At 41.8% G+C, this 16,581-nt stretch overlaps 1 protein-coding gene across 1 annotated transcript in view; it reads left to right on the top strand.

Moving 5' to 3' along the window:
* Positions 1–16,581, top strand: part of XK (X-linked Kx blood group antigen, Kell and VPS13A binding protein) — a 123,427-nt gene that overhangs the window by 36,290 nt on the left and 70,556 nt on the right. The window contains exon 2 of the mRNA XM_085622573.1: positions 2,315–2,577. Within this exon, the coding sequence (XP_085478699.1) occupies positions 2,315–2,577 (263 nt within the window). The remainder of the gene's footprint in view (positions 1–2,314; positions 2,578–16,581) is intronic.

The following is a 16,581-nucleotide window of genomic DNA, read 5'->3' as shown; positions in this document are numbered from 1 at the left end:
GTATTTCCATTAGGTAGGCCTCCGTCTAAGTTCTTAAGTTCCTTTAAAACATTTTTTTACAACTTAAAACATTTTAGTCAAACGAGGATGACGAGAAAAAACAGCAAATGCATAAAAGACCCAACTATGAGCCCCCGGGCCCAACTCTCAAGCTAAGAATGCATTCATAAGGTGGAGTGTCACACCACAAACACCCCCCTGAGGCTGTGCCCCCAGCCTATGTTGGGCCGCCCATTCAATGTCTTTCTAAATGAGCCTGCATTTGTGGATTTGAAATACAACAACAACTTAGGCAAAGGCAATAGTTTTGGCCTTTGCACCCTTCACTATTACACAAAGAAAAGATTCAACATGGTTAACACCAGTGCAAGCATCATTCATATATATGCCATTTATGGCACAGACCACACTAGTGTTTGTTTCTATTACTCATATGGAACAGGTGCAGCAGGCTCATTCTGGGTGTAGACTTCTCACACACCACACACACACACATCAAGTATGGCATAGACGGAAGCATGCATGCTTCACTTACACAAAGAGAAAATCTATGTCAGACAGTAGTAGTGTAAGCTTCCCTCAGACAGAACAGGTGTGACACAGCAACAGAACAAGGTTCTCTCACACATACAAAACTGATACAACATGTGCACTGCTAATGTAACCTTCCATACGTAGATCAGGTATCGCATGATTTCTCTAATTCATACACACTTACACTAATACATATGCACAGTGCAGCACTAGCAGCATAAGTGCAAGATTTTCTTTTGTAGTGTGGATGAACAAAGCACACAAGATGTTCACACATGCATACATACATACATACATAGAAACATACACAGGAATGCACATTCTCTGTGCATTCCTCTAAGCATAACCCATCAAGTTACGGCAGTTATGGTTTTTAGATGCATCATATAGTAAATTTGCCTGTTGAAAAACGAGACCCGTTGACATCTGAAACTTACTCAGAGCTTGTTTAATGGAGTGATAGCCCTTCCCAACATAAAATAGTACTACTGGGTGGCACAACTAAAGCTATTAACCAATAGGTCCATCTCCCGGAGGGGTAGCCAGCATACAGGATGGACAGAGATGACATGCGACGAGGGGGGTTATCTTACAGCCATCTATAGGGTTCAGAAGTCACACATCCTCTCAGCCCTACTGCAACTACACTAGCCTTCTGGCACACCCCACTTCACGATATGGGGTGGAGGGTACAAATTACGCAGGCCAATCCTTGTGGGATACAGCGAAATTGAGCACCCTGGTGACACGAAGAGATTTCGAAAAGTTGGACCTAATTGGTCTGTCAAGCTTGGATGATCTGTGGAAGCAGTGGGATGTACTTCCTTTTTCGGAGGTGAACAGAGATTACAAACTGGCACCCACTGAGACCTATAGATATTTACAAATCTGACATGCTCTTCAAAAGGGGATGCCTAGGGGTGAATACCTCCCTAAGTCCTCCCTACTTAAGGATCGGTTACTAGATAAATACATGCTGAGAAAGGCGATATCACTCACCTGTAGCAAACTGATAAATAACTCTCCTGATCCTTTGACCAAGCTGCGGTTAAGCTGGGAGTGTGACAAAGGGGGCTTGGAGGATGGAGAGTGGCCTGAGGCCCTGGCTTTGCCTAGGGAGGTGGCCATACGTTCAAGATTTCGCTTGGTACAATTCAAAATTCTTTACCGCAGTCATTATGCATGTGCTACACTGCTTAAAATGGGTGAAATAGATAATGCTCTGTGTCCCAGTAAGTGTGGTCAGGATGAAGCAAAACATAGCTAGCATGTGGAGATCTGAATTAAGCCCACGTTTTGGGGACTGGAAAAGAGACATGTTTTGGTGTCAGCTGGCTGAGAGGTGGGTTATGTGGGGGTGGTGTCCAAACAAATGGACTAAAATATTGGGAAAGTGGAATGCTTACGGGGGGAGCTCTGTGAACCTCTGGGGAATACTAATAATGATGTGCCTTAATGCTGAAGGTATGGATCTTACTGCTGATCCGTGTATTGTTAGTACAGTAGTTAAATGTCGATATGTTGCTATCATGATGGGCTTTGTCAGTGGACACAGCTGTCTTTACATTAGTCAGGAATGTTTGCTGTCATCGCAGTTTTCTTTGTTTAACCTTTCAATAAAAATAAATTTAAAAAAAGGTCCATTGCCATCACAAGGAAGGTGAAAACACAGATGCATCTTTAACCAGCCTCCTAACTTAAGCATCTTGCATTGTGATCAATGTTGTTCTGCATCATTATTTTGACTCTTACCACATGCCCCGTTTTGATTTGTTTGCAGGTGTGTAGAAGTCTTTTATATTTACTTCAGTGCGGGCCGTGTGGAGGAGCCTTATGTCAGCATTACCAAGAAGAAGCAATTGCCCAAAGATGGACTTTCACATGAGGTTGAGAAAGAAGTTGGTCAGGCTGAAGGCAAATTGTACACTCACAGGTCTGCTTTCAGCAGGGCGTCTGTGATTCAAGCTTTCCTGGGCTCTGCTCCGCAACTGACTCTACAGTTGTACGTATGCGTGCTGCAGTGGGACATACCAGCGGCGAGGGGTATGTCGGATTTATGCTACAATATAGCATATAAACTTTTATTTACCCACCCCATCTTTGAAAATACTGAATGCCCTTGAGTAATGTTTGCTTATCACCTTCCTAAATGAAAAACATATTGATGTTTAACACTGCCTAGTTGTCCAAAGTGGAATTAATTGCCAGAACTATCAACCAGTTTAACTCCAGTTCTTGAGAGCTAAATAAATGTGTGGTATTATCAAAGTGGGATTTATTATTGAGACCATTTTCAAGGTCTGGCTGTTGCATGATTTTAATCAGGTTACAATAGTATCTGGATTGATATCTGTCTGTGTTTCTTTCTATTGTTCATCACCAACATAATGTGACAAATGTGCCTAATGACATGTTATGGTGAGAGAACATGAAAGAATTTAAGGTAAGGTGCCAGACAACAATATTTAAGAATTTACTTACAACACCCCACGTAACTATGGGCCACATATAAAGAATTTAGGGACTGCAATTTCCTAATTGGGATTCTTTGCGAATCTCAATTCCTAATGAACAAAAAGATGGAAATAGCGATTCCCAATGGGGTTCCAATAGACCTACCAAATTAATATTAATAAGATAGGTTCCAGTTTGTGACCCATTACGAATTGCAGCCAGGAGAGGTGTGGTCAGCAGACCTCCATGTCTGTGATTGCTTTTAATGAAGCAAACCTTTTTTTTTTTTTAAATGCCTCCTGTTTTCTTTAAAGGAAAATGGAATGTGTTTCAAATATTAAAATGAAACCTTTAAGTTTGATTATTATGAGTAGACAGTGGTCCTTTGGACCACTGCCTGCTGTTAAAAAATATTTGTTTTCAGTATTCACAAAGGGGAAGGTGTCCCATGAGGACCCCTTCCCATTTGCCAACGGCTACCTTTGAGGTGTCTGCTAAAAATGAATGTTTTGTGACCATAATTCCGTCGCAAAACATTCATACATAGCACTGCAATTCGGTATTTGGAAGGGACGCCTTCAAAACGGCCCTTCCAAATATCAAATCGCTAAACACAAATTGCAATTTGGTAGCATGTTACTGAATTGCAATATGTGCTCTGTGCATCTGAAAAATCATGTTTGCGGTCGGTAACAGGTAACAGCCTGATTCTGCCAATTGGTCAGTTTCTGACCACACAAATGCTATTGCAGATATGCCCCTAAACGTACCCAGTCACTGGCATTTGGAGTAACATCAAATGAGTAATGGAGGTGGTATACTTTGTGCATTACTCGTCAATTTGGGCTAAAGTTGGAGGACACATTCAGACTTTCCTGTGAGAAATACTTTGTGGAGAAAGAAAGACAATCATTATTTTGTTATATCCATTAATTAATGGGAAATGGGGATAGTCATGAAAGTGCAAGATAGGACTGAGTCCAATCATAACCCTCTGTTGTTACAGGTGGGCTATGGTGAAAGAGTCAATACCCCCTTTTCTGATTATATTAGAAGTAGGGGTGGGCGGAATTTGCGGAATTAACCTTCGCAAATTATCGCGAGAATGTTTAAAATTATCGCAAACAAGCAGAAATATCGCAAAGATGCGGAAGTTTTTTTCCGGCATGTTCGCGAGATTTTCTGCATGGTTGCGGGTCGCCAACTTACCCATGTGGTTGCTTGCGGGCGCGGCCATCTTGTTTTGAGTTGTTCTCGCGGTGCATGATCGCGAGAAGAAAGACGTGATCGCGCGACGCATGACGTCACTGCGGGCGCGAACTGTCGCGAGACAGCGCAAATGGCTAAAAACAATACAACATCTCATGGAGAACGCGACCGGATCAAGAAAACTTGTCGGCGAACGCAGGGATTCAGGTAAGGCGATCGCGCGCGCGCGAGAATGTATCATTTTACAGCGCGAGCAAGAAACAAATTATCGCCAAGCTGCGGAAACCGGAATTTTTGACATTTTCGCGCTCTCCGCGGAACGCAAAAATGTCAAATTATCGCAATTTCCGCGAACGGAACGAAATTTTTGCCCAGGCCTAATTAGAAGTGAACATCTGGCTTCGAAATATACGGCAATAAATAAATTGCCATCTTCATATCAAGTGGAAGTGTGGTCATAGATATTCCTTGGTAATTTGGTTGTTCATCCACTAGATTAAATTATGTAGGAGGATAAACTACATAGGATGATAAGTAAAAGTATGAATTAAAATAGTTTATGAAAGTTACTAGGAGACTGCTGACAACATGAGCCAAATGAAGCCTTTTCTAGATGCCCACGGTCCTAATTAAGAATGTAATAATGCTCAAGAGGGATGAAGCAGGCTTCCCCTGGTTCCACTCCTCTGTTTCTATGCATCTTTTCCTACAGAAAATAAATGCCAGCCACTATATTAAGGGTCTACCAACAAGTGGTCACTACAAAACAGCCCCATGTTGCTGATGATGTATTTCCAAGTAAATCCTGACTATCTACTCCTATCCTTGACAAAAAGAGTTGCATAATTAAAAAGAAATCTCAAACTTAAGATAAATCATCAGAAATACAAAGACAGGGGAAGAATCTAAGTGGACAAATATAATAAGTAGCTGGTCACTGAGAGTGGTCATAGGTGGAAAAAAATACAGATTTAGCAAAAAGGACAAAAACAAATATGCCAAAAAGCAGAGATAAGGCAGCCTTTCAAGTCACATTTGTATGAAAAAAATAAGAAAAAAAACTACGGGAAACACATGAGTTGGTAAAACAGGCTTTTGCAGAAATGACAGTACAATGAAAGCCCAAATGGAAGTATGGTGGAAAGTCGACATTGACATATATGTACACATTATCATGACCACTAAGGCTTTCAGAAGAGGATGACATTTCACACAGGGTTGAATGCCTTGCAAGATTTGGGGCATAGGTCTGGTCAACCACCGAGAGCAGCCTCTTTTCACGTCTGTCTTAAATAGTAACCACATTTTCTTGCATTTATACTTTCTATCATTAACTAGGACAGATAACTTTTCCATTGTGCAAATATCCCACCCTTTTGTCCACCACAAAGGCTCTGGTTGAGCAGATTGAAGTTTCAAAGAATGCATTATAGTGAACCTAACAGTCAGCAACGGATGCATGATTGATTTGCCAGACATATTTGTGAGATGTTCATTGGGATTGCCAAACAGCAGTATAATGGAATTAAGTAAGAGTTCTAACCCTACAATGGACTTTAAGATTTTCTGTGAGCCAGAATTTCTTGCCAATAGGACTCAATCTAGATGCAGTACCACCATGTATGCGTGAGGGTGCCAGACTCCCTTCCAACACAATTTTCAACAGCTAGTCATCTACAAAAATATCCCCTGACAATGGAAGATTGTGGGCCCTCTATTCAGAAAACCCAACATTTTCAGGCGATTAATTAGTTAATCAAATAATTAATTGAGGGGTAGGATCAGGATAGTCAGAACTTGACAACCATGGTAATATGATTGGGTATGGTGCCTAGCATAAAGCCATATGGAGAAGCTGCTCATATACTTGATAATTGCAGTCTCTGGCCTGCTACAATGATACTGATGTGATAAATGAATGTGACAATTGTGATCAGTTATAATGGTTTCTCCAAGGGATTTCTCTGAAACCTCGTTCTAAAAGGCTCTTCTACCTTTTCCTAGCATGCTGTAGAGATCCGAGATTATTGTTCTGCAAAGCGTAAGTCATATTGGCGATGATGGATGGACCCTGACACCAAAGAATGACATGTTTATCATTGGCTAGATGTAATTCGAAGAGCAAGTGGCGACAGTTGCGTTTTAGACAAAACCATGCTTAACCGATTCGTGATCAAATTATGATTGACATAAGACTGTTACCAGGATCTGGCAGTCACTATTGGCTGATAAGTCCATGGCCCAGAGCTGTGGTTGGCTCCATGATGAACAGCTTAAACAGTCTCTTCACAGAACTGGTCGTGAGCCAATAAAAAAACACAACTCTGCCTCAGAAAAATTGCAGATAAGCAGCTACTGATACATTTTGATCAGCAGAACATGCCTCTCATTGTTTATCTGCCTGCCAACTTTCCAATACAATTCTCTTAGCATTCTCCTCAGCAGAACTTTCTTAAAAATGGCATCGAAGTGTAATTCACCTTAATAATAATAGTCCACCGCTTCAGCATTCTTGTTTTTGCATCAACAACCCAAAATTGCTTTTATCATATTTGTGTGGGGGATGCCAACGCCCAGATTCAAGCATTGCAATAGTTCCAATTACATTAGAAAATTTAAATGAAACATATGTATGTGTGTGTGTGTATATATATATATATATATATATTATCTACTGGTGGTCGCCAGTAGATAGTTATAGTTAGGACCGAGTTTCCATAGGAAATCTGAAAATTCTATTTTGAATAACTTTGGCGCCGGTTGACGAATCCTTCGGAAATTTCAAAACTAATGGGGCGCTCCGCTCAGCTCCTACCCTGAAAGTCTCGGGGTGATTCGTCAAGTGGGGGCCGAGAAAAAGGGGGGGTCCCAAAACGCGTTTTCCCCATGCATTTTTCCATAGGACCTTTAGTCGCAGCTACAGCCCGAACGGCTGAACAGAATTACGTGAAATTTGGCAGAGAGGTAGCCATAAGGTCAAGGAAGTGCCTTTTGCAGGTCTGGTGTAAATCCGTTCAGTATTTCCTGAGAAAATAGCAATTAAAACCATATCAATAGCTATACGCGCGCACCGTGCGCGCCCTGTGCGCGCACCCTGCCGTGCGCGAGCGCAATTCTGATTGGTTGTTAGATGTCGGTAAACATTCGAATCGGTTGAAACCAGGAAGTGTCGGCCGCCATTTTGTCTCTCGCAGTCTGAGGTGGTGAAAAACAAAGGTGGAGAACGTGAAAAGGGGGCAGGGTGGACAGTTCCTGACCCCCTAGCCTTTGTCAGGGGGTCATAGAAGGGCCCCCTAGGGTGAAAAAACATTTTTTTTTTAAATTTCGCGGGGTACGCGCACGGTGCGCGCACGGTGTAAACCCTAAAAAAAAAAAATTTATAAAGACATAACTTAGCACTTCAAAAAACGTACAAATTCACTTAAAAAAACATAGGTTTCACAAACGTTATAGTTACGAATTAGCATTTAAAAAACCTTGCAAATTCACTTAAAAAACCATAGGTTTCACACATGTTATAGTTAGCTGGACATTTCACTCATAAAAAGCCAATGAAATTCCCCCATTATAGTTAGTGCAGGCAACTATAACTCACGCGACCGCAATCCTCTGCTGATGACGTTAGATATTACATCACTGATGACATATGTGTCTTTCTGAAAAATAAATATTTGTAATATATGTATAGCTAAAGAATAATGGAAGAAGACATGGGTAAATAATTGTCTAAATACAGTGATGTAATATCTGACGTCATCAGCAGAGGATTGCGGTCGCGTGAGTTATAGTTGCCTGCACTAACTATAACGGGGGAATTTCATTGGTTTTTTACGAGTGAAATGTCCAGCTAACTATAACATGTGTGAAACATATGGTTTTTTAAGTGAATATATATATATATATATATATATATATATATATATATATATATATATATAACCTACTGGCGGTCGCCAGTAGGTAGTTATAGTTAAGAACTATTATCCATAGGAAATACACAACCTTCTATTTGGAATAACTTGTTTGTGAAATTTTAAACATTGGTGGGGCGCTCCGGTCCGCTCCTATCCTGAAAGTCTCAGAGTGATTCGTCAAGCGGGGGCTGAGAAAAAAGGGGGTCCAAAACTTGTTTTCCCATGCAATTTTCCGTAGGGACCTTTAATCGCAGCTACAGCCCGAACTGCTGAACGGGATTACACCAAATTTTGCAGAAAGGTAGACCTTGGTTCAGAGTCGTGCCTTTTGGTTAAATGGTGTAAATCCGTTCAGTTGTTCCTGAGAAAATCAAAATTGAAATCACATATATATCTATGGCACCCTGCCGAGCACAAGCTGTATGCCAATTGGCTGTCAACACTCCAAACCAGGAAGTGTTGGTAGCCATCTTGTGCCTCGGTAGAGCCGAAGCACAAGAAAGCAGAAAAACAAACTTGCAAAAAGGGGGCAGGGTAGAAACACTTCCAGGGCCAAATAGAGCATTTTTTTTTTTTTTTAAATCGGCTCGATTCGCGCAACCAGCGCGAATTTCGGCCGAAATTTTTAAAAAATGAAGCGCGGGTTCCCACGCTTCGTTGGTAATTAGCCCCCGGGGGGCCAAGTCCCGGGGGCATGATCAAAAAAAGTGTGGGGGGCCCAATCCCCCCCGCAGCCCCGGGGACAGCCACCCCCGGGGCTTATAAATGTAGTGATGGGGGGCCTCTAAGGCCCCCCTAGCCCCGGGGACTGCCACCCCCCGGGGCTCAACTTAATTTTTGATTGCTAGGGCACACTGCCCCTCCCGCAGTCCCGCGGACCGCCACCTCCTGGGGCTTTATTTTTTTAAAACATACTGTAATGGTTGCCAGGTTCGTTCCACAGGAGCGTCAGGAACTTGGAGAATAGTTCTCAGTCCTCCCCTACGGCCCTCCGACTCTATCAGACTCTAGAGTATCAGATGGCACGCCAGAGGAAAACAGGGAAACAAAACAAGGAAAGGCGGGGGGAAAAAACAGGTCTTGTCGATGGAACCACGTCAGGGACAGTTGAGGGAGTAACCAGCTGCAAGAAAGGAATGTGTTATACTCTGTATTCACCATACAACACCAGTGTATGAACAACACACTTCTATAGAACCTACCACGGCTATTAGTCACAGCTAGTAGGATAAGAGGGTGGCGGGTTTGGATCAATCCCTGTATTTCTGTACAATAGAAGAACAAAGGTTATGTAACTAACTCAACTCACTAGTAATGAATACGCTATGGATGTATAAGGCTCACCCCTCAGTTCTCCAGGAGGACTATGAGGAACACATGATCGTAGTCCTCTTTATGTTCTCAGAGAGATGTGTGTGCTTGTTCTTCTAGTGGGTATGGTAATAATCTGCCAAGGAATTCAACCAGACTAATTGCATCCAAACTTAACATAAACAGTAATATGTATAATAAGGCAGCGCTATGCGTTGTTACCGTGATTCTGGTGAAATGAGCCTTCACATGTACACTGCACTGTGGTCCACGCAAGTACCCCAAATAAATAATAGAACATGGTCTTCACTGGGAAGGCGAGAGAACAACTCCAGCCAGTAAGCAAGGATCGTAAGCAGTGCCCGGCAAGCAACGGGAATAAGTCCGGCTGCGGGGCGGAGCACCCGGAGAGGGAATACAGGGAAAAACAGCAGTGGGACACGAATTAGATTCAAACGTGCTCAAACTACTGTAACTGTGGAACAGAGCTACTAGGAAGAATGCAGCCGCAAATTTCTTTTCCACAGGGGGAGCTGCATCTTAGCAGCTCCCCGTGTGGAAAAGCAATGCCGGTTCCTGCAGGAGGCGGGGAGCCAGCGGGACAGTGGGGGGATTGGGGTCCCCCCACGGTCCCCAACGGAGAGGGCCAGCACCAAGGGATGGGGTCCCCGGGGCTACAAGTGGCCCGGGAGAGGGGCCACACGCCCCCCTCCCCAAAATATAAAAAAATAAATAATTTTTTGGGGTCCCCGGGGCCATAAATGGCCTAAGGACGGGGGCAAGGCAGCACCCCTCCAATATGAAAAATATAAAAAAAGAGCCATACCCCAGGGGATGGGGTCCCCGGGGCCGATTTTGGCCTCGGGAGGGGGGCCACGCAGCCCCCTTCCCGAATTTTCCATTAAAAAAATTAATTAGGGGCAGGCCCTGGGGGATGGGGTCCCCAGGGCCAAAAATGAGAAAAAGAAGGGGGGCTACACAGCCCCTCTTCTTAAAAAAAAAAAAAAGACCGGCATCGTGCCGGAGGCCACCCCACCTTCTTGCCGCACTCTGCAAATGCGCCCCCTGGCGTGTTTGCAGATGGGGAACGAATTCCCTTAGAATACTGGGGGTCCCTAGGGGCAAACTAGCCCACCAGGAACCTCCAGTATGCACCAGGGGGCTGCGTTGCAGAGAGGTGTTCTGAGGCCATGCCCCTTTTCACACCTCTCTGCAACGCAGCTCTGTGGCGCTTAATGGAGGTAGCTGGTGGGGTAGTTGCATCCCAGGGACCCTCAGTACTCAAGGGGAGTTTATCCCCCAACTTAAAATGCACAGTGAAGGGAAGGGGTGGGGCCTGAGGTGACATGTGTGCAAACACGCCCTGTGGCGCGTTTTAAGTTGAGGATTTAATAACTCTTCAATCCTGAGGGTCCCCGGGGGCCAACTAGCCCACCAGGTACCTCCAGTAAGTGCCACGGAGCTGCGTTGCAGAGTGTTGTAAAAAGGGGCGTGGCCTCTGAACACCTCTCTGCAACGCAGCTCTCTGGGGCATAATGGAGGTACCTGGTGGGCTAGTTGGCCCCTAGGGACCCTCGGGATTGAGGACAAATTAATTTTCCAACTTAAAACACGCCACAGGGCGTGTTTGCAGACATGTCAACTCAGGCCCCACCCCCTTCCTTCAACATTATGCAAACGCGCCCTGTGGTGCATTTTAAGTTGATGAATTAATTCCTCTTTAATCTTGAGGGTCCCTGGGGGCCAACTAGCCCACCAGGTACCTCCAGGATGCGCCAGGGAGCTGCGTTGCAGAGATGTGTTCAGAGGCCACGCCCCTTTTTACACCTCTCTGCAACACAGCTCTGTAGCGCTTACTGGAGGTACCTGGTGGGCTAGTTGGCCCCCAGGGACCCTCAGAATTGAAGGGGACTTAATCTCCCAACTTGAAACGGACACAGGGCGCATTTATACAGTGGTGAAGGGAGGGGATGGTGTAGGAAAGTGGCTCTATATATACTGGACCAAAGTAAAATCAGCCGAACTACGAATTCCGATTTACTCACCTGTTATCAGGAGAGACCTCAATGCTGCATCTTTGAGCCCAGTACCGATTCTGAAAAGTAATTCTAACCGTACTTACCAGTAACTTGAATTTCCTTCCATAGGCTAACATTGACTGGCTTTACTTGGTAATTCTTCTGTGTGGAGTTTTGGAATTTACAAATATTCCTCTATAATCAGCCGAACTACGAATTCCGATTTACTCACCTGTTATCAGGAGAGACCTCAGTGCTGCATCTTTGAGCCCAGTACTGATCCTGAAATGTAATTCTAACCGTACTTATCAGTAACTTGAATTTCCTTCCATAGGATATCATTGCCTGTTTTTTGCTGAAAAAGTTTCTGTGTCGATATTTGAAACTTACAAATATTCTCTAAAAATCGTGGCAACGTTAAAAACGTAATTACTTGCCTATATTAGATAGAGGTCACAGTGCTGAGCCTAGGAGTCCAGCACTGGATTACAAAAGTAACGTGAACATACTTTACCTGCAAATTGAATTTCCTTCTGTAGGATAACATTGGTAATTCCAACTGAAAACAAAATTAAGAAAATAATATAAATATATTAAAATAAAAATATAAAACAAAAAAAAATTCAGTTTCAATATTTAAAAAAACATTTTTTCCCCTTTATATAAAAATATATAATGTAATTTAAAAAATAAAATAAGTAAAAATAAACAGTTAAACTGTAGAAAATCAGTATGAAAAATTACATATAACTATTATTACATTATCATTTAAAAAACCTTCAAAATTCACTGAAAAACCATAGGTTTCAGGGCTGTTATAGTTAGCTGGACATTTCACTCGTACAAAACCATTGAAATTTCTCCGTTATAGTTAACTATAACTAACTATACCTCGCTCGCCCGCAATCCACTGATGATGATATCACATATTACATCATTCATGACATGGTCAGTGACATTACTGATGACATATCAAATGACATCACTGATGACATCATCCACATGACAATAAGATACACCTGATCATACAGTAGTATAACCTTTCATCACTCACTGTAAAATACAGAGTACCATGTTTGAATCCATTGACACACCAATACAAGTTTTTAAAAACCCACTCAGTGATTCCTAGATCTACACACACATCTAATCACTTACCTACAGATTCATTCATACATGCTGTCAATGATCAATAGAACACTATCAAATATACTTATACACCTATATCGACATTACACACCAGCACACGTCCTATTCAGTTATTTAGTCATCCTACTCACTTATGCAATGGATCATACTTATATTTACTCAGCAACACACTTATACAAACACCACTTAATTTATTCATATAGATAGTAACTCATACTTAGTGTGTTATAAAATCACTATTACAAGTATACAGTTATCCATACAGTCACTCACACAATCACTGAGTGTTATGTATACTTATTTATATACAACAACTGTCACATACACTGTCTTTTATTTTTCTAGTTTGTTGGACATGTACCATTGAGAGATATATTTGCTCATCACCACACCCATAAATATATTCACTCACCTAAACAACTGTTATAACATGTAGTCGTAACCTCATATACCTACTGAATCAACTATTCACACATCTTTGGGCAGTCACACACACCCCACCGAACCACACACACATTCACTCTCCCATACAAATACTCAGTTAACTAATATAGATTTTCACATAGCTAGTAACCAACTGGTGCAGCAGTTACACAACAACTGACAAAGTGATACAGATAATCACACAGTTTAGTCACTATCCAAAATATTTAGTGAGACACTATAAATTAGTCAAGTAAACAGTCAATCACACTGCTACTAAATCCTCCATCCAGATATTTATATATCCACTCATTCTTCAATGCAGATTGCTATATATATATATATATATAACACATATTTAAATAAAGAACCAAACCACATTCACTGGATGATGTCATCAGTGATGTCACTGACCATGTCATGAATGATGTAATATGTGACATCATCAGCAGTGGATTGCGGTCGCGCGAGTTATAGTTAGCAGAACTAACTATAACGGAGGAATTTCAATGGTATTGCACGAGTGAAATGTCCAGCTAACTATAACAGCTCTGAAACCTATGTTTTTTTCAGTGAATTTCTAAGGTTTTTTAAATGCTAATTCCTAACTATAACATGTCTGAAGCCTATGGGTTTTTCTATATATATATATTACCTACTGGCAGTCACCAGTAGTTAGTTATAGTTAGGACCTATTTTCCATAGGAAATCCGCAACATTCTATTTGGAATAACGTTGGCGCCGATTGACGAATCTTTACGAAATTTTCCAAACTTTTGGCCAGCTCCAGTCCGCTCCTATCCTGAAAATTTCACGGTGAGTCATCAAGCGGGGGTCGAGAAAAAAGGGGGGGCCCAAAACGTGTTTTCTCCATGCATTTCCCCATAGGACCTGTTGACGCAGCTACAGCCCAAACTGCTGAACGGAATTACACCAAATTTGGCAAAGAGGTAGTCCTCAGTTCAGACTCGTGCCTTTTGCTTAAATGGTGTGAATCCGTTCAGTAGTTCCTGAGAAAATTAGAGTTAAAAAGATAGATATATCTGGGCGGAGCCTAACCAAACATCTCATCATGAGATCTGATTGGCTGTCAGTACTTCATCCAAGAAGTGTCGGCAGCCATCTTGAGACCAATATCCATGATAGCACCTCATTAAAAAGCATTGCAGTCAATAGAAGGTTTTACGACTTTAGTTACATTATAAATCATTTGTTGGTGGTACCATACTCATTTTAGGAATTGTGGTGTGTTCTAAGGTGGTTTTACCATGTGAAAAAGTCTTCTGCTGTGATATCATGAATCATGTTTGAGAGAAAACTATTTTCTCATGCTTTTCTCACAGAGGTTTGGAAGGTGATCTATAAGCTAAACTGAGAGCATATTTTCTGTAAATTCACATTATCTTTCTCAGTCATGTGAGAATGAAGTCTGACATTCTCAGTAAAACATGTACATCCAACAAGGGCAGAGACTGTCAGTTGATTCCTTTGTGTTCTACTGCAGCTTCCCAGAGTGTTCTAAAGAACAACTAGAGCGCTAACAGTCCTACTTATGACAAACGTATTGCACACCTGAAGCCATCTTGATTGGAATAATGTGGTAACTCTTAAAACATTTAATTTAAAAAGGAACAAAATGAGGGGGTTCATTTTGCAATAGAAAGTATGATTAGTGCTGTAGAAAGAAAAATTAGGGCACATTTTGAGTGACTTCTCAAATCCTCTTCTATTTCATTAAAACATTCTGACATGCAGACTGAAACATGCACTTTCAATACCAGCAGCAGACTTCCCTGGTGAGCAGTAGCTTTACTACAGTGCTCTAATGAGCAACTAGAGTGCTAACATTCAGAATTTATGGCAAATGTGTGACACATCTGAATGTCTTCTTGATGGAACCAAAGTAAAAAACTGAAAGTATTTCCTACTGAGGAGACTGTAGTAAATGAGGAAATTAGGAAACTTCATAACAAATAAGTCTCCCAAAATGGCCACCAGAGAAAAAAAGAGCCCAAATGTAGCACAAATATCACCCAGATGTAGCCCAAGTATAGCCCAATGACAGAATGTCCCAGAGTATTCTAACGAACAACTAGAGCGCTAACAGTCTTACTTATGACAAAAGTATGGTACACCTGAAGCCATCTTGATTGTAATAAAGTGGTAACACTTAAAACATTTAATTTACAAAGGAACAAAATGAGGGGGTTCATTTTGCCATAGAAATTATGATTAGTGCTGCTGAAAGAAAAATTAGGGCACATTTTGACTTCTCAAACCATCTTCTATTTCATAAAAATATTCTGACATGCAGACTGAAACATGCACTTTGAATACCAGCAGCAGACTTCCCTGGTGAGCAGCAGCTTTACTACAGTGATCTAATGAGCAACTAGAGTGCTAACATTCAGAATTTATGGCAAATGTGTGACACATCTGAATGTCTTCTTGATGGAACCAAAGTAAAAAACTGAAAGTATTTCCTACTGAGGAGACTGCAGTAAATGAGGAAATTAGGAAACTTCATAACAAATAAATCTCCCAAGATGGCCACCAGAGACAAAAGAGCCCAAATGTAGCACAAATATCACCCAGATGTAGCCCAAGTATAGCCCAATGACAGAATGTCCCGGGATCAAATTCAATTTGGTTGTAGACATGGGGAGATTAAGTGATTTGACCAGAATCACAGAATGTTGAGCTGAAGCAGAAACTCCAACCTGGTTCCCCAGTTGCAAAGTCTGCAGCCCTGGAAGTAACACCACATCCTCTCCCCTAAGTGCAACATTTAATCAAGTGGTCAACTGGATAAAAAAACAAAGATTACAAATAATTTAAAAGTTCTTTGTCGCTATTTGAAAACTCAGAAAATATGTCCTCATTTTATTTTTTTAGAGCACTAACCATAATTTTGATGCAAATAAGACCCTCTCATATATGTAATTTCTAAAGGAAAGGCTCTAGGTATTACAGTTTTGATTACATCAAGATGACGTCAGGCGTTCCACACTTTTGTAATAAATATAGAATGTTAGCAATCTATTTGTTCATTGGGATACAGTTGAGAGGCAGAGGCCAGGGGCACGGACTCTGAAAATTGAAGGCAGGTAGGAGAGTGCAGAGGCAACAATTTGACCACACTGGGCAGGCAGGAAGGGCAGTGGCAGCACAACAGACTATGGAGGGCAGTGGAAAGGGGGGCAGGGGCAACAAACCAACAATACAGGACTGGCAAGAGAGGCTGTGGCAATATAATAGACCATTGTGGGCAGAAGGAAGAGGCAGTGGTAGTACAACCATACATGCCAACAGACCTGTTTCAGCCAGGAAACGTCCAATGTTTTTAAGCTCAAATGGGCTTTATTTGATCTGTCTCCTGTATACAATCTCCTCTTTTTCAATGTAACTCAAAGGGGAAAATCAATACCCCAGTTTTTTTTCAAAATCTCCCTCTTACCAAATTCAAAATGTTCGCAAGTATGGTACATTGTTTCATGGTAGGCAGGAGGAATTGGGGTAGGGACATGGAATCGGATAACAGAGGACAGGAGGGACATGGAGAGGTGCAC

Source organism: Triturus cristatus, chromosome 8, assembly GCF_964204655.1.
Source record: "Triturus cristatus chromosome 8, aTriCri1.1, whole genome shotgun sequence".
Taxonomy (NCBI): Eukaryota; Metazoa; Chordata; class Amphibia; order Caudata; family Salamandridae; genus Triturus; species Triturus cristatus.
This window is presented reverse-complemented; position numbering and strand designations above follow the sequence as displayed.